We start from the raw sequence: 19,566 nt of genomic DNA, 5'->3' as shown, positions 1-19,566 counted from the left end.
TTTTGATTTTTTTTGGAATCTGTGAAATTACCTGTCCTCCTGCCATTTTTTTCTTTTTAAATTAATGTTCTTAGGTATTTGTATTGAAGACACCTTCATTGAATAAAATAAAACCTTATGATTTTCATGTATGATGGAAGACAAGGTGAAGTGTTTTACTTTAATTACTTTGGCACTGAAATAAAACTGTTATAGCTTGCTTCTTTTTTTTTTTTTAAAGACTTATATAAAATATTTTTTAAGAATCTTTATTCCCCAAGGTGATTGGGGGAATGTGGGTGAGCACACTGTATCTGAAATTTAGCAAGGCATAATGTAGACCCAGTAATACTTGTGCTGACACAGTCAGATGGACTGATAGCTTGTTGAGTGAGCTAAGTCTAGAACACTAAATAGTAGATCCATGTCTCCTTGGGCACCTGCTGGTAACATGTCACAGAGTTCTTGGAAACCTTAATACAGTTAAGCATTGTTATGACTGAGTTGGATTACTATATAGAGGGGTAGATTTATCAGATTTGCTGACAACAGAAAATTAGAAGATACAGGGAGTGTGTTAGGTAGAAAAGAAATTAATATTCCAGAAATTCTTGACAGATTGGAGAGAATGGTGGATTCTAAAATTTGGATTCAATAATCCATTTGCTTAAGTATACAGTTTAAGTAGTGAATATAAGAAAAAACTCAGAGTTTAGTGGACTAAAGTTTGTACAGTAAATGAGTAGTATGATATAGCCACCAAAAAGGCTAATAGTAGCTTATGCTGTAGGTTCCACAGGTTTACATGGTAATCTGAGTCTAGAACAGTACCTAATTAATAATGTGCACTCAAGAAATATTTGCTGATTGAATGAGAACTGTAGAACAAGAGAGTTGATCGTCTTGTTCATTTTCTAGTACTTGAGGAAGGTGACTTAGTAAAAATCTCTGTACAAGATTCATGATAACCATCTGGTAGAAGAGGATTAAGATTCTCCTTACAGCTAAAAACCAATTAAGTTATACAAAGACAGATGTTTACTTAGTATAAATAGCTTTAAAAAAAAACTTTGTTTTGAAATAATTGTAGACTCAAAGAAGTTGCAACAGTAGTATGAAGAAGATTTTTAACAGGCAAAATTGCCCCACAGTGGGAGTAGGGCTGTGTAGAAGATAGGGGAGATTTCTGCCACTTGATGTTTGCAAGCATTGAATTAATTGTTGGCCGTTTGAACCTTCTGGCTCTTACAACTCTCTTGATTTTTCTCTGCCATTTTCCCTGGAGGCTGGCGATTAAGCCTATGCTTGTAACTCAGTGCGCACAATAGTCAGGCAGCAAGGGAGCTGAGGGTTAAGAAGCCCCTGGACCTCTGCCTAGTTTCTATTTTTTTCTTTTTGTATAGGCACATATAGAAGCAATATTGTATTTCTCATTCAACTCTGCTAGAAGAATATGGACTGTGCAAGTTCAGTGCTAAGTCAGTTGATGCTGAGCTTCTCTGTTCCTGTTTATATGTCATCTTATAAGAATATGATTCTAATATTGTTAGATATTTGTTTTCTTTCTAATGAGAAGATGAAATTTTGGATTTTTACAAAGTGCACTTTCCTATTTTTGAAATGTTGGCAGATTTTAAAAAATGCAAATTGTATAAAACTTAACAGAATGCTAACTTGTAATCAGGGTCTTAAACTCATAGTGCAGGTCAAGCAAAAGGGTGCTGCGCCCCTATGACCTCTGTTAACTAAGCACTTTATTAAGATGTCTCATTGATCTTCCTCTTGATACTTTGTATTCATGTGAGGTTGATCTTAATTATCCTACAAAAGGGACAATTTAGATACATCAGTTGAATCTTAAATTTGAGTTTGGCAAACTTTTTTATAAAGGATCAGAGAGTAAATATCTTAGTTGTTGTGCTTCCTAAGGTCTCTTGTTGCAACTATTGAATGCTGCAGCAATAATGCAAAAAGAGCCAGTGGCTGTTGTAGTTAAAAAGAGTTGAATGGCAATGTGTGGATAAAAATTGCTGACTCCTAGTAAATGCATAAATTCAAATCTCTTTTGTTAAGATATTTGCTAAAGAGGTCATTGTGAAAATCATTTTAATAGAATAATTATTTCTTTTAAGTTGAGGAATATCTGAACAAATACTGTAGTGCTTAAAATGAACTCACCTAAATTTTTTAGCCCAATGAGTCTTGATATATGTGTAAATATGTACCAAATAAAACAAGACAGTTCCAGAACATTTCCAGCAGCATTCAGCAGGTTTCCTTCAGCCTCAGCCTGCTTCTGCTCATCAGAAGGTAGTCGCTATTCTGACTTGTGTCATTATTGGTAAGTTTCATCTATTCTTGGACATCGTGTAAATGGAAACTTGGAATGTGTAGAATAATTATTTTTATTTGAAATACTAGTAATATCCATTTTATGGAATACCGTAGGAAACAATTTAGAAACTCTCACTGGAACCTGATTTCATCTATGGTTCTTATGCAGATCTCTCACTGGAACCTGATTTCATCTATGGTTCTTATGCAGATCTCCACAGTTTAAACTGGGTGTTTGAAGTGTTTGCTTCCTCGCAAAAATTGATTGCACAACAGAGACGGTTTTCTTATTATGCAGATTGAAGGAAAGTTGTGTAGCTTATTAGCTCACCTGAAGGCTAGGGTTACATTTAAATAGGTGGTAATAATTTCAAGACTTATGGCTCAGATTTGGGGAGAACTTGTTTTACATAGATTATAAGATGATTTTGATGATTTAGAGATTATAATTCAGTCATTTCTAGACATCTCCTTTGGTCACTGAAGAAGAGAAGGAAGATAAACAGGAGAAGAAATGTAAGGTAGATGCAGACCAAAGGGCTTGTGGCTCTTCAGAACCCCCTGCTCCCATCCTTGCCTTGTTCCCTGCCCTGGAAACCTGACTTTATGAATATTGACATACTCCCTTGCTGTCTGCCTTCTGATTGGAGCAAGCAGTGAAAAGAGACTGGAAGGTTATTTTGTAGTGGGAGAATGAGTTTGAGGTATCTGTTTCCTTGGTTTTTCTCTGTAGAGTTGCCTGTAGAGGTGCTATATTGCCCTCTGTCCAAGGCCATTACTTCTCTTAGGTCTGTCTCTATATGATGACCCTGTCTGGGTTTTAGTAATCACTCACTTCCCTTGCCCCTTTAGAATTCAGGCTGGCCACAGCTTCTTAAGATGACCAGCTCTGGAGTTCTGTACTATCCCTTGTTGACCCTAAGTCCTATCTACTCCTTTGTAAAGTCCTTGGAACGACATCCATCAAATTAACCAGTTTCAGTGTACCCTTTGTTTCCTGCCAGTGTCTTCTCTGATATATATAAATGTGCACTGTGTTATATACAGATTCGTGTTGAGGATTAGAATATTAAGGAATAATGTTCATTCCAAATAATTTTATTAAGTTTTTGCCTATAGGAAAAAAAATACCTCTAATATTTTTCTCTGGCAGGTTGTTTTCAGTTACCTTAAATTTGTACATTCCCTAGTAGAGTCAGTATTCTAACATTTTATGTCAGTTATTTCAACCCATATCTCTAGTTTTGGCATATTTCATCTCTACTAATATTTGCTGACTTTATTTGTCCATGAAACATTACAAATTTCTAATATGGATTTGCCAAAATTAGTATAAAAGAAACATTTATATACTGCAAAAGTGATCACAGCTTGGTCTATACATTATTATGTAACATTATGGTTATTAGTAAATGTTCGACAGGCATGGGTATCCAGATTATATATCACACATTTGTAGGTCAAGTGACTGAATGCTACAGCCTGGGATTCTTAGACTGGCAGCAACCACATGCTTGAAATACCAAAAAGATAGATCACCTCTACTATAAAAAGCCTGGTGGTCAAATAAATGAAAATTTTCTTTAAATTAGAGAAAAGATCCTTATAAAGACTCTGCAATTAAAATGCCATTATACCTCTTATTAGCAGTGCTCAGACTAGAAGATAGTATAGAGATAGTATAATAATTTCAAATATAACAACAGAAATTATTTTTAAGAACTCTCTTCCTGTCTGAACCATCAATAAGGCTAAATTTGTGACAGGTATAGTCTCAAAATATGACCTCGAGTACACATTTTGGAATCACCATCACTACTAAGAGTTATATAGTGCTTATATACACATCTAAAAGCATGCTCTTTTCCACCTCAGAGCTCTCTTTCCATCTGAACCATCAGTTGACACTTTATGGCAGCAAAATGGATACTACTGTTTTCCTGTTTTACAAGTCGAGAAACTTGAGTCATAGAGTAACAAGTTCTCAAGGTCACATAGATAGTAAGTGTGGAATTGGGCACCAAACTTGGACAGTCTTAACTTCCTTATGGTATGCTGCTTCCCTTAAAGATGTCCTCTACCACAATGAGGGAAATTGATCAAAAGGTCCAGGAATTAAGATCCAGCTCAGAGCAAAGTGAAAGGAATTCCAAGGTCAAAGGTAAATGGATGCTCCAGGATAGTAGCAGTACAAAGAGGTCCAGATTGGAGCAAGCAGACAGAAACTCAAGGGTGGAAATGGAAGATTATGTTACCTGTGATGTTGGATGATATTGAAAGTAGCCCAACTGGTAGAAAATGGATTTGAAAGGCCAAAAAAATTGTGTGTGAGTGTGTGTGTGTGTGTGTGTGTGTCTGTGTGTGTATAAAACCTATGCAAGGAGAGGTCCTCATAATGCACTATTTGAAGGATATTTGTGTAGCCTTTGTGAGGTCAATTCTGAATGTTGATTTTATTCAGAATTGTGGTTTGGGGAGAAGAGACCATGCCTTTAGTTGTGTGCGTACATATGTAAAGCTAATGGACAATGTGTGAGCCAATTAAATTCTCCCACTTCATAATAAAAGACAGTGGGTAATTTTTGAACTGGAAAAGTCCAGTGCTATCAGTATAGAATTAGAAAATGACAGTGAACACCAAAAGAGAGTCTTAAAGGATATGGAAGTGATTGCCTCTGAGGAGCTGGAATTAGGGACTGGAAGGAATCAGACAATTGACTATTATTTGATATAAAAACTGTAGGTTTTTTTTTTTGTTGTTGTTGTTGTTTTTAAAATGACGTACACATGTACCCTGGAATTATCCTTAGTTTTTCTCTGTCAATGCCCACATCCTATCTTTCCTTAAATCTTGATTGCTAGATATTCAGAGTAGATCTGTAACCTAATCCCTTCTCACTGTCTCCAGTGCTGCCATCCAGGTCCAGCCTACCAGTGGCTGGATTCTTGCAGTGCCTCCTCTCTGGTCCCTGAACTTCTATCATTGCCTCTCTTCAGTCTTTCATCAGCACAGCACCCAGACTGATCCAGTTAAGATGATCAGATTATGTTGCTGTCTTATTCAGGTGTTTTATTATTTCATTGTATAACTATAGCCATGCATTCTGTTCCTCCTACTGGGTCACAGAGTTTTGTTTGTTTTGGTAAGGGATTGAACTCAGAGGCACTCCACCAACTGAGCCATATCCCCAGCCCTATTTTGTATTTTATTTAGAGACAGGGTCTCACTGAGTTGCTTAGCACCTCGCTTTTTTGAGGCTGGCTTTGAACTAGATATCCTGCCTCAGCCTCTTAAGCTGCTGGGATTACAGCTGTGCACCTGGGGCTGGCCTGTTTTTGGTTTTTGTTTTAAAAGCAGGTAAAACCTCAATGGACATATTGAGAGAAGAAAGTGAATTTTGGGAAATTGCTAGTTAAGTATCAGGCAATGGGCCACATATATTTTCATATTCAATATTTAATATTATTTTAGGCCTAAGCATAGCATTTGGCCTCAGGGCAGGACTTCATTGTTTTTCTTATTGTAATGGGAACTGGATGGTTATTAATTTTTGTGAATAAAAGGTTAGAAACCTTAAAATAATTTGTGCTAAAAATTACTTGGCGGGGGGGGGGGGGGGTCATTAAAATTTTTTTTTGCAATGGGGAGGTACCAGGGATTGAACTCAGGGGCATTTGGCCACTGAGCCACATCCCCAGCCTGATTTTGTATTTTATTTTGAGACAGGGTTTCACTGAGTTGCTTAGTAGCACCTCACTTTGCCGAGGCTAGCTTTGAACTCACAATCCTCCTGCCTAAGCCTCCCAAGCCGCTAGGATTATAGGTGTGCGCCACCACGCCTGGCCTGTTATTGTTTTTAAAAAACTAATATTACTATAGATCCATAGATTTCAATAAGACATTTGAGAGTTTCTCCTTATAAACAGGTAAAATTATAGTTTAATCGGCTTTCCATTGCTGAAAGAATGCCTGAGAAAATCAACTTAGAGGGGGAAAGATTTATTTTGGATCATGGCTTTAGAGGTTTCAGACCAAGGTTGGTTGTCTCCATTGCTTTGGTTGTGAGGTAAGGCAGTGAGAGCTTGTGGCAGAGGCTGCTCACCTCATAGCTGCCTTGAAGGGAGTGGGGAGAGCGCATTGCCATGCACTGGGGACAAGGTTAATACCCTTCAAAGGCACACCCTCAGTGACATCTCTTAGCTAGGCCCTACCTTGAAAAGTTTCCATCACTTCCCTATAATACCACCAGCTGGGGACCACTCCTTCAACACATGAGCCTTTGGAGGTCATCCTAGATCCAGACTATAAACAGATAGATTCTTTGCTGATTGCAAATTCCTCTCAATCAGAGGTGTTCTGTAGAGAGCTCTAAAGTGGCATGTTACAGATTTTTGCCCTTGTCCTTGACTTGTTTGTAAAGGATACTAGAATTTGAGTAATGACTTGGAAGACATTGTTTACTTGGTGCTGGGTAAGAAAGCTGTAAAAACAAAACAAAACCACTTAAAAAACTAAATGTCAACTAAGGGGTTTTAAAGATCAGACTGAAGGATGGGTTCAGAGAGACTGAATAACTGTGGTGCTAGGGACCAAACACAGGGAGGGCCTTAGGCATGCTAGGCAAGTGCGTGAGAATGACATTTAATAATGATTGTTCTTGTATCACTTAAAAAAAATCATTATACAGTTGCACACTGGAGAAGAACTGGCCAAATTGTGAAAGAGACAGAAAGTACTTGAATTTTTTGAGATTAATGGTTTATTATAGTTGTCTAAAAAGAGCTCCAGGCCATGGTAACAGATGCCAAAGGGACAGAACAAAGGCCATGCAGTGACTGCTTTTACTAAATTCTGCAGGATTGGTCAGGTCACATTTAAGATATTGTGTTCAGACCTTACTGTTATATTGAAAATATTTTTATCATGTATTATTTTGATGTATAAGAAAGAATACATGTAAAGTATAAATCACAAAGTAAATAATAAAATGACAATTTAAAAATTTTATTCCCAGTTTAAGAATATTCTGAGGGCTGAGGATGTGGCTCAAGTGGTAGCGCACGCGCTCACCTGGCATTCGTGCGGCCTGGGTTCGATCCTCAGCACCACATACAAAGATGTTGTGTCCACCGAAAACTAAAAAATAAATATTAAAAAATTCTCTCTCTCACTCTTTCTTTAAAAAAAAAAAAATTAGAATATTCTGAAGACCATTAAATCTGTATTTTCTTCCTCTGCCCAAGTAGTAGTCTTGAATTTTTTTATTATTTTCTTGCTTTCAAGATAATTCTTCCATGTTATATGTATATTTCTACCTATACCTTTTTTACTTGTTTTTGAATTATATTAAAGTAGTATTATGTTGTATGTAGCCTTCTGCCACTTGCTTTTATATTTGTTGTTGTTTTCTGAGGTTGATGTACCTTGGTCTTTTCCAGCCAGAGGTCCTCATTCAGATCACAGAACAGGAAATTATTTGAGTGGCTACATTCTTAATTTTCCAAGGATGTTCTATAAGTAGTACACTAAATGTTAGATGTGTTGGAGAGAAGTTATCTCATTACCTTCAAGATTACTTTAGACTGGATGATTGATTGCAACTTTATTTTCTTTTGGAACCTGGTTGAGAAAGTCTGACTTGTTACATGTAGCTAGAGTTAATTCATTTTACTGCTGTAAAATATTCCATTTGTGAGTATATTAAAACTTATTCATATATTCTTATTTGAAAGGAAATTTGGCTTCTTGTCAAGATGATGTGCTGTGATGAACAATCTTGCACATATCTCTGAGTATGCAAGATAAATATTAGTTATACTTCAAAGTGGAGTTGCTGGGGACTGCTGCATTCTAGTGGGGACATAACTAAAGTGAGACCAGAGGACAGCAATTAGGACTGGTTCCACAATATCATAACCAACATTTATTTCCTTTGTGTTCTTAGGGATTGAAGAGGTTAATGACTATTTGCCAGAAACACTTTCCTACAGATCCATCAAAATGTGTGGAGTACAATGCACTGTGAGACCTATGTTCGATGTGTAAATAACAGTGAGAAACTTAAGGAAGCAGGGTATGGACTCCTCGCATTACCAGCAAGATTGAAGGAAGAAGAAAACTGGAGTTTCTGGTCTCTGAGTTTACCTGATACAATTTGTGATCAGTTTTAAAAACTGTGTTGGCTTTTATATCATGTCTGACTGTAAACTGATTTTTCTGTCTTATTTTTATTTTAAAAAGTTGAAAAATTAGCTGGGCATGGTGTGCACTCCAGTAATCCCACTGCTGTGGGAGGCTGAGGCAGGAGGATTGCAAGTTCAAAGGTAGCCTCAGCAACTTAATGAGGCCCTAAGCAACTTAATGAGACCCTGTCTCAAAATAAAAAATAAAAAGGGCTGGCGATGTGGCTCTGTATTTAAGTGCTGCTGGGTTAAATTCCCAGCACCCCCCCCCCCCAAAAAAAGTTGAAAAATTGAATTCTATAAAGTTTTCCCCATCATTTAAATGCATAGGCAGCAGTTACATAAGGGGTTTAAAAATGACCTTTTCCTACTAGACCTGAAAATTGTAGTTAGATAATTTAAAAAAAAAATTGAGGATGGACTTAATTTTTCTGTATAATATGATAATTTGCACATTATCTTTTATGTGTGTTATAGAAAATATTTTATATATTTCATTAAAAATATTAGACCATTCAATGGACTGTTAAAGGTTTCTGAACTTTTGTCATCTTGCAATAGAATATGAATGTAAATGTTCTTACTGTTAACTAAAGTGTTATTTTTCTTGTGTTTCAAAGCTTGCTTTTATTTTCTAAGGAGTATACTTTTGTCATTTCTCAGTGCAGCTAGAATTAATAGGAAGTATGAGTTAAAAAACAGTGATAATATATCTTACTAACATAAATGTAAGAAGGCAATGCCCGCGAGCCAAGGTTCAGGGTGAGGGAAAACAGATAACGAAGCCAGCCAAGAGTTGGACTGTGTTCCCAGCTGTGCCCAACCAAACAGGAAGAAAGTGCCAAAACTGAACTCACTGCCTTAGCTCTGGTCTTCTACAAAGTGAGGACTTGTTCTAGGTCTTGCACAGTATTATACTTTCATCATTGCAACTGATCATCTGCTTTAGAGTTTAGAGTACCAAGTTAATGAAATAATGTGAGTAAATAGAACGTTACGTAACAGGTGAAATGGATACTGGATAGTGTAAGAATGGGAGTCCCCAAAGTCAGAGCTTCCCAGAATCTCAGCTCTGCCTACTAATAATATGACTTTGGTTAAGTGACTTAATCTTTTTTTTTTTTTTAAAGAGAGAGAGAGAATTTTATTTATTTTTTTAGTTTTTTGGCGGACACAACATCTTTCTTCGTATGTGGTGCTGAGGATCGAACCCAGGTTGCACGCACATCAGACAAGTACGCTACTGCTTGAGCCACATCCCCAGCCCTAAGTGACTTAATCTTGCTAAGCCTCAGCTTCCTTATCTTACAGTGATGGTAATAATAATACATACTTCATTTTCATTATTATTGTCTTAAAGTAAAATAAAATGCTTAGAATACTGCCTGGCAAATAATAAGAGCTCAGTAAATATTAGCTGTTGTGTCATTATTATTGTTATTATGTTGTTATTAGAGGGCAGCTTACGTACCTTCACAAACTCTTTGGTTAGTTGCTGTGTGTACTCATGTCATAGTAATAATGATGGTGTTAACAATAGCAGCAGTAATAATGGAGCCATTGATTAAGTTTTTTCCTGTGTCTGGGCTCCATGACTGATTTTCAGCCAGTTCTGAATTTAAAGTCAGAGGATGAAACCTAGAGGCCACCGGGTTGATGTTAGATTCATATCATTTATTCTGGCCTGCTCTTGAGAAAGATCAAAAGTTGTTTTTGGCCCATTGTGGTCCATGGCTGTGCCTAGACAGGATTGTTTCTGCTGGTTACTTGCCTGGTGATGGTTAAGTCTGCTGTCCTAAGTCAGGGCTGTTTACCCCATCCCCCTGCCTCTTACTTTGGAAGCCTTTTCTTATTATTAAATTAGGTAGAGCTTATGGGAACTTAATAGCACAAGTGAGAAACAGACTTCTATGAGAAGGTTTCAACTTTTTGTATAAGGACTTAAAAATATTGTTGATGAATACTGCTTAAATTATTTTTTCTTCATTCACAGTTATGCAATAGCTTGGCAGTCACTTAATTTATTGTTGTTGTTCTTTTTCTGATAGTTAATTAAAAAGAAACTAATGTGACACCTATACTTCCTAAAACTGATCAGTGTGGGTAGTTTGGGGAAAAAAGGTAACATATTCTACAGGCTGTGACTTAACCATTTTGAATATGTTGGAGGATGTTTCTGGGTACTGTCACTGCCCAGCAACAAGAGAGAAGATCCTACTGTGCCGGGTTTCTGTTCTCGCGACTAAAAGGCTCAGGGGTCACTCTAGTTAAACTGGGCTAACTGGGCTGCATGAAATAACCACACAAGAGACAAATACCTTTTTCTTTGGGGTTGCTGTGGCAGCTCCTCTGACCTTAAGGGTCCGCAGAAAGAGAGAGAGCGAGAATACGTGCTGACCCCTTTTATTGAGGAGAAGCTATTCAAATGAGGCAAGGGGTCAGGTTTCAGGGGCTGAGTCTATCTTCATGATGGCCCCTGTCAGCAGGTTGACTGACACCTGGGTAGGCCACACCCAAGGGCACAGTAAGAGGAGGGGACACACACAAGGCACTTCCATGGAAGATTCTATCCTAAACAGGGCAAGGGGTTATATTACAAAGGAACAGGTGAGCATAGCTTCACCCATGGGGCTGTAGCAAGACACACCCATTTCTGTGACTGAGCGCCTCAGCACCCAGCTGGGGAGTATAACTCAGTCACCCATAAGGTTGGCCTCCCACACTACTGCAAATGGTTGGCCTGGAAAAAGATCCAAATTCAGATTCAAATTATGGTTTCTACTGAATGCTTTTTGCTTTTACACACTGGTAAAATTGAAAAACTGTTAAGTCAAACCATTATAAGTCAGGGACCATCTGTATTGAGTTTCCTTAGGAGTGTCATTGTCACTGAAGACAACAGTATTTTTTAGCACTGGAACAGAGAGACTTCAGAAATCTGGAAGTCATAGATATAATTTCAGTCTTGGGGGGAAATTAGGAAAGTAAAGCTGAGGCCAAAGAATTGACACAGAGGGAGAGACTCAGGATAGTCCGGATCTTGTAGGAAGGAAGGAAAGGCCCTGAGAGACCAGAGTGAAGCAAGCAGTTGTCACTAATAACAGAATTTCTTGTTGTGGGCCCTGAATGCTCAGGGAGAACCTGGAGGACTGGGAAATAGGATTGATAGTAGTATGACTCCTTGTTGTTAAGCTCATCCTTCTGTTGATTTCCTGATATACTCCAGTACCTTAAGCACTCTGGGTTTTGATCTCAGTAAGTAACTTAGAAATGCAATTGTCTTTTTTGTTTTGGAGACAAAGGAAACGGCTTGGAAAAGATTAAAAAAGTGTTTCAGGGTCTTTGGAAGTTTTGAATTTGGAGATTCATGTCACTGGCTCTTTTCCGGCCACACAGTACTCCCGTTAGTGCTCCTTACCAAGAAGAGTAGTAGTGCTAAGTGGGGCTGTTTGAATGAAGGAGTTGAGTTTTAAGTTTCTTTTGTCTGAATATCTCCAGGAGCACAACTGGAGATATGCCTCCTCCCTGCCCCAGTATACTCCCATGAAGTCCAGAAAGCACAACTTTATCCCATAGAAATTTCTGGTATGGTATCATATTGGGAGTCTTGAGCCGAAAAGCACTTTCTCACAGCATATTGATATAAGAGTTTCCAGCTGTCCAGTGAGCCAGAGCCAACACTGGTCCCCAGGGAGTCGCTATGGGAACACTGTAATGGCAACTGGTTTTCATCACAGACTGCAGTTCCATTGGCTGAATTATAACCACATGCTAGTACTTTAATGGTTAACAGTAACCTTAAAATCTTTTGAAATTTAAAAATAAGTTCTGGTGATGTGGAATAACTAGGGGATGCACTGTGTCTGGCAGCAGCAGCTGTGGTATGAGCTGGCTCCATTCAAGGTTTTGGAACCATGCCCATTTAAAAAAAATGTTTTTTACATCAGCCAAAGTCATTTATTATGAAATCATTTACTATTTATTTTTTTTCCCCATTATAAACCAGAGTAGCTTATACAGCATGCTTAAATTAATCTTTGCATTGCTGATATGGTAACTGTGTATAACTAGGCCACTTCCTTTTGTTTAGTTTCTTGCCTATCCTTAAGTACTAACTTTGAATTAATTGTCAGACTTGTCAATGTTTTCTCACAGCATTTGACCTTAACATATAACTTCACCAGGACAGTAGCTCAGAAGTTTTTTGAGTCTTCTGCTGAGCTCAGATTCACTCACCAAGCGTCTTGTGTCATTGTCGAGTCATTCCCACAATCTGCCCTCCTGTCCTTTCTGAACTCCAGTTTTTCAGCCTGCCAAAATCAAATCCCCTTTGCCCTCAAACTATGCTTCCTTTAAGACTTAGGAAACATTATGAGCCATGAATGTTGCAGTCTGAGCCTGGATTGAACTTTCTGTTCTCCTGTGACACAGGGGAGTTAGAGTTGTAGCTCTTGAGATTTTTTTGACCATAATTCACAGCAGTCAATAGTGATGGAGGCGTAGTATCCCATATACACGTACATACATAACTGAAACAAAAGCACTTTCCACCATGTGTAAGGCATTCTTGTACTTTTTTATTCTTGTACTTTTCTATTAGATGTTTGTAAACCTCTAAATCAGTTTACGACCTTTTAATGCATCATGACCAGTAGTTAAAAAACCACTGATTAGGGCTGGGGATGTGGCTCAAGCGGTAGTGCGCTCGCCTGGCATGCGTGGGGCCCGGGTTCGATCCTCAGCACCACATACAAAACAAAGATGTTGTGTCCACCGAAAACTAAAAAATATATATTAAAATTCTCTCTCTCTCTCTCTGTCTCTCTTAAAAAAAAAACAACACTGATTAAGAGGAAGTATCAGCAAAGTTAAGGAAGGAAATTACTTGTTAGATGAATACAGGTAAAAATAAAAGGGATTCTTTAGTATAGAAATAACACTTGGCTCTTAAGGCTAGTGTGAAATTTAGCAGATGATAAAACCTTGAGTACTCCAAATACTAAGAACTTCTGAAGCAGTAATTCTTAAGTCTAAATTGAGAAGACTTGTCCATAGAATAACAAAGGCAGCTAATAAGCCATCTGTGGGGGATAGACAGCATAGTTGAGCTGTTGGGTAAAGCAGGATTAAACAAAATATAAATAAAGTGGAGGCCAGTTAAAGTGTAAGAGGACTGAGGTGGAGATAGATACAAAGAATCTAGCATTATGCCTTTTGAGAGGAAAGTGGTTTGTTCATCCCTTTAAAAATTATTTCCCAAGCTGGGCATGATGACACTGGAATCCCAGTGGCTCAGGAGGCTTGAGAATCTCAAGTTCAAAGCCAGCCTCAGCAATTTAGTTAAACTGTTTCAAAATAAAACATAAAAACGGCTGGGGATGTGGCTCAGTGGGTAAGCCTCCCCGGCTCAATCCTTGATCCTAGATAGATAGATAGATAGATAGATAGATAGATAAAAATAATCCCGAGACCTAGTTAGCACTAGATTACATTTCTTTTTTTAAATTAATTTTTTAATTTATATATGACAGTGGAATGCATTACAATTCATATTATACATTTAGAGTACAAATTTTTCATCTCTATACAAAGCATATTTACATCAATTCGTGTCTTCATACATGTACTTTGGATATGAGGTCCATCACATTCCACCATCATTTCTAACCCCATGCCACCTCCCTTTCTCTCCCACCCCTCTGTCCTATCTAGAGTTTGTCTATTCCTCCTACACTCCCCTTACCTACCCCACTATGAATCAGCCTCCTTATATCAGAGAAAACATTCGGCATTTGTTTTTTTGGGGATTAGCTAACTTCACTTAGCATTATCTTCTCCAACTCCATCCATTTACCTGTCTGCCATGATTTTATTCTCTTTAATTACTAAATAATATTCCATTGTGTATATATGCCACATTTTTTTAATCCATTCATCTACTGAAGGGCATCTAGGTTGGTTCCACAGTTTAGCTATTGTGAATTGTACTGCTATAAACATTGATGTGGCTGTACCCCTGTAGTATGCTGTTTTTAAGTCCTTTTGGGTATAGACTGAGGAGAGGGATAACTAGTCAAATGTGGTTCCATTCCAAGTTTTCCAAGGAATCTCCATACTGCTTTCCATATTGGCTGCACCGATTTGCAGTCCCACCAGCAGAGTATGAGTGTACATTTTCCCCCACATCCTCACCAACACTTATTGTTGTTTGTATGCATAATAGCTGCCATTCTGACTGGAGTGAGATGAAATCTTAGAGTAATTTTGATTTGCATTTCTCTAATTATTAGTGATGATGAACATTTTTTCATATATTTTTTGATTGTATATTGTCTTCTGAGAAGTGTCTGTTCAGGTCCTAGGCCCATTTATTGATTGGGTTGATTTTTTTGGTGTCTAGCTTTTTGAGTTCTTTATATACCCTAGAGATTAGTGCTGTGTCTGATGTGTAAGGGGTAAAAATTTGCTCTCAAGATGTAGACTCTCTATTCACCTCACAGATTGTTTCTTTTGCTGAGAAGAAACTTTTTAGTTTGAATTCATTCCATTTATTGATTCTTGATTTTAATTCTTGTGCTATAAGAGTCTTATTAAGGAAGTTGGGGTCTAATTGCACATGATGGAGATTGGGGCCTACTTTTTCTTCTATTAGACGCAGGGTCTAATAAATAAATAAATAAGTAAAAATAATCCTAAGACCTAAGTAGCACTAGATTACATTTCTTAATATAAATTTTTAATTCAAGTATAACATGTAAGAGTACCAAAGTAAACTCTCAAAAGTAACCAGTACCCAAATGAGAAAAGATGTTATCAAATCCCCAGAAATCTCTTCTGCCCCTATCTAATCAGTCAGCCATGGACTTGATTTCTAACATCATAATTTAAAAATCTTTATTGCTATATAATTCACATGCCATAATTTTTACCTACTTAAAGCATTCAGTGGCTTTTTGGTAATATTCACAGAGTTGTAGTACTATAGTCACAGTCTTAAGTTTAGAACATTTTTGTCACAAAGAAATCTAATTCCTATTAGTAGCCACTCACTGGGTAAGTTAGTTTTGCCTGTTTTAAAAATTTGCATGTTGACTAAAATTCAAACAAATTAATAAATGGGCGAAAGAACTATTAACAGACACCTTTAAAAAGAAGAAATACAAACAACCAACAAATACATGAAAAACATTCAACATTTCTGGCAAGCAAAAAAAAAGCAAAACCAAACTACATTGAGATTTCATCCTGCTTCAGTCAGAATGACAATTATTGTGAATATGAATAATAGTAAATGCCGGTGAGGGTGTGGGGGAAATTCATTGTTGGCGGCTCTGCAAATTAATGCAACTACTCTGGAAAGCAGCATGGAGAGTCCTCAAAAAACTAGGACTGGAACCACCATATAACTCAGCTATCTCACTCCTTGGCATTTATCTTGAAGAGCTAAAATCAATATACTATACTGATAAAGGCACATCATTGCTCATAGCAGTGCAGTTCACAATAGCTAGGTTATGGAACCAGCCAAAATGTACATTAGTGGATGAATAGATAAAGAAAATATATGTATACACAGTAGAGTTTTACTCAGCCATGAAGGAGATTATGACATTAGCTGGTATGTGAGTGGAACCGGAGAACATCGTGAAATAAACCAGACCCAGAAAGTCAAGAGTCAAATGTTTTCTCTTTTATGCAGGAATTAGAGCAAAATAAAGAAGAAAAAAAAAAAAGGAGGGAGAATTCCATGAAAACACAAGAGAGATCAGTGGAGTAGAGGAAGAGAATTGAGGGGAGAGAAGGACTAGAAAAGGGAGAAATGGTGGAATGAAAATGACCATACTATCTTATGTATAAATGTGAATATATTGTGAATATATATCACAGGGAACTCCACTTTCATGTATATCTGTAATGCACTACTTTAAAAAAAAACAACAAGCAAACAACAACAGCAACAAAAAACAGAAGACCAGTACAGAAGAGGAAAGGGAATAAAGGGAATGAGCAGGAGGAAGGAAAGGGAACAGGGAGCAAATTATATTCCATGCTGGTATAATTATGTCAAAATAAACCCCAATATTATGTATAACTATAATGCACCAATGAAAAAATGAAAAAAAAGTTTGTTTGTAAATGGAATCCGACTATAAACTTGATTTTTGTTTGTTTGTTTAATTTCTTTGGTTCAGTTCAGGGTTTCTTGATCTTTATCCTTTTGTATATAGTTGTGGTTTTCATACTCATTGTGATAGCTCACAATTTATCTGTTCTGTTGATGGACATGTGAGTTGTTTCCTTTTTTGCATGAACATTTGTACACTTTTTTTTTTACAAATATAAGTATTTATAGATTATATACTAAGGTATGAAACTTTTGAGGTATACAGTAGAATATATTCAGCTATAGAAGACATTGTTAAAGAATTTTCTAAAGGTCTTACACCAATTTACACTCCCATCAGCAGGATTTGAGAATTTGTTATTCTTCCATCTGGCCACACTTGATACACCTGTCATTTCCATCTTAGCCCTTCTGGTGGGTTATAATGGTATCACATTGAGGACTTACTTTGCATTTTCTTGATTATTAATAAAGTTGAGTACCTTTTTCATGTTTAATGATTGTATAAAAGCTTTTGTGAAGTTCCTATTTTCAAATCAGGTGAATTTTGGCACCGTTTGCTAAATTTTAGTTTTATAAGATGATTATTTCATTGAAGATTGACTGTTTTTGTTTTTCTTTTGGTGTTCAGATTATATGCCACATAGGTATGGTGTAGACATCACTAGTTGCCATATTTTCATTCTCTTTAATAACAGAACCTTAGTTTATTCAAAGAGTAAGAGACTTAGCAGACACACACATTCCATTCTTCCCCTGCAGTTTTGATGCAGTGCTTGGCAGCCATCCTGAGAGAGATGTGGTAAAAATGGCAGAGTTGAAGATAAAGCCTTTTTCTTTGATGGCATCATGGAATCAATGTACAAAACTTGTATTAGGATTCTCCAGAAATCAGAACCAGTAGGAGATATATACATAGAATATGCATATGTATGTATGAAAAAGAGAGAAGGAATTGGCTCATGCAATCATGGAGGCTGAGAAGTCCAGTTATCTGCCATCTGCATTCTAGAGACAGATAATTCCAGCCTGGATCCAGTGATATGAAGACCAAGGGCCAAGAGAGCCAATGGTATAAGTTCCTAAATCCAAAGATTTGAAGACCAAGAGAGCTGATGGCTTAAGTTCTAGCCCAAAGGCAGGAGAGGACTGATATCGTAGCTCAAGCATAACCCCACTTTTTGTGTTATTTAGGCCTCCAGCACACTAGATGATACCCATCCACACTACCAATCCAAATCTAAATCTCACCTTCATGGATACACACAGAATAATGTTTAACCAAATATCTGGACACCCCAAGTCCTAGTCAAATTGACACATAAAATGAACCATCACAATTGCCGCAGTCTGGCTGGGCACAAAATCACGAGCCACTCAAGCAAGAACAAACTTTAATTTTGAAACTGCTTCCAATGCCCCGTATGCTCCCGGAAAAAAGCTGCCCACCGACACACGAGGCGGAGGTCTCCCAGACCCCAACAGGAAGTCCCTCCTCCGGAATTCCCACCTACTGCACTTCCCCAACCAATGGGAACTCTCCAGGAGTCCCTTAGCAAGCTGAGGTGGACAGCAGGGGTCTAATATTCATAAGAACGCAAATCTTAACATAATCATATCATCTCAATGGCTTGCTGGCTTCACCTACCAACCAAATATGCCATGCATCATAGTACTTGGCTATGGCTCTTAGCACACAATTGCTTTCTGAGCCTCATGAACAATATTGGATAAAATACAGATGAGTTTCCATTTTATTTGTTTAATTCAGTCCCTAAAGCTATATACACATATAAATTCAAATGTCTTAGCCTTCAGACTCAATGAGACTTTTGTCAAATGTGTTATGTTCTGAGGTCATATCTATCTAAAATTGGAAAAAATCCAACTGTGCCTCATCCTCCTCAGATACAACTAAGCATTCACTTGAATTGGTTCTGTGGATATTGGTACAACATGATTTTAGTTACAGAAAAGCCACAAATGAAACATAATAAAGGCAGTTCAAAGACAACCAGGTATGGAGCACATGCCAAAAGGAGTTCTGGCCTGTTATCAAGATTCTTAGTCGCTCATGTTTTTGGACAGAAGCACCTAGTTCTTGTGTACTTTTCAAATCTCCATTAGACCTCAGTGGTTCTCCTGCTTGCCTATCAAATCTCTTTTTGCCGGGTTTTGTTCGTAACTAAAACACTCAGGGGTCACTCCAGGGGGACTGGGCTGCGGGAAATAACCACACAAGAGGCAGAAATACCTTTTTCTTTGGAGTTGCTGTGACAGCTTCTCTGACCTTAAGGGTCCGCAGAAAGAGAGAGAGAATGCATACACTCCCCTTTTATTGAGGAGAAGCCATTCAAATGAGGCAAGGGGTCAGGTTTCAGAGGCCTGAGTCTATCTTCATGATGTCTGCTGTCAACAGGTTGACATCTAGGTAGGCCGCACCCAAGGGTAAGATAAGAGGACACCCAGAGAGTGTTTCCATGGAACATTCTATCCCAAACAGGGCAAGGGGTAATATTATAAAGAACCAGGTGAGCATAGCTTCACCCATGGGGCTGTAGGAAGACACGCCCATGCACAAAGATACCATCACTTGAACCCAAGAAGGGTGGGGCAGTCTAGCTTATGGCTGCTGCCTAAAGCCTCAATCACCCAGCCCCGGAGTGACTCAGTCACATGTAAGGTTGGTCTCCCACAGAAAATGATTTTCTTAGTCTAAGAGGAATAAACTGTCTTCTGAATATCTGTTGGGGATGTGAAAGGTATTTAAAGAAATGCATGTTTCTGATTTCTCATTTTGGGAAAGTCAATTTGATATGCTTTGACTTGTTCTTACAATAGTTCCTTGGAAGAAACTAAAGTTACACTTAACATGGGCCCAAAAATACATGTATTTTTTGTCCTTTATACAATTTATTTAATTGAAAATTAGCGTAGATTTTAGA

At 37.6% G+C, this 19,566-nt stretch overlaps 1 protein-coding gene across 6 annotated transcripts in view; it reads left to right on the top strand.

Moving 5' to 3' along the window:
* The window catches only part of Prpf18 (pre-mRNA processing factor 18), an 87,247-nt gene extending 70,129 nt beyond the window's left edge, over positions 1–17,118 (top strand). For 5 of the 6 annotated variants that reach the window (XM_078023516.1, XM_078023515.1, XM_078023517.1 and 2 more), the window contains one exon: positions 8,259–17,118. In XM_078023516.1, coding sequence (XP_077879642.1) covers positions 8,259–8,339 — 81 coding nt within the window. In that variant the 3' untranslated portion in view covers positions 8,340–17,118. Of the gene's footprint in view, positions 1–74; positions 4,957–8,258 lie in introns of those variants that run through there. The other variant, XM_040276947.2, reaches the window with a different exon arrangement.
* The last annotated feature ends 2,448 nt before the right edge of the window (positions 17,119–19,566 follow it).

Source organism: Ictidomys tridecemlineatus, chromosome 10 (genome assembly GCF_052094955.1).
Source record: "Ictidomys tridecemlineatus isolate mIctTri1 chromosome 10, mIctTri1.hap1, whole genome shotgun sequence".
Taxonomy (NCBI): domain Eukaryota; kingdom Metazoa; phylum Chordata; class Mammalia; order Rodentia; family Sciuridae; genus Ictidomys; species Ictidomys tridecemlineatus.
The sequence above is the reverse complement of the archived record's forward strand: the minus strand, read 5'-3'. Positions and strand labels throughout refer to the sequence as shown.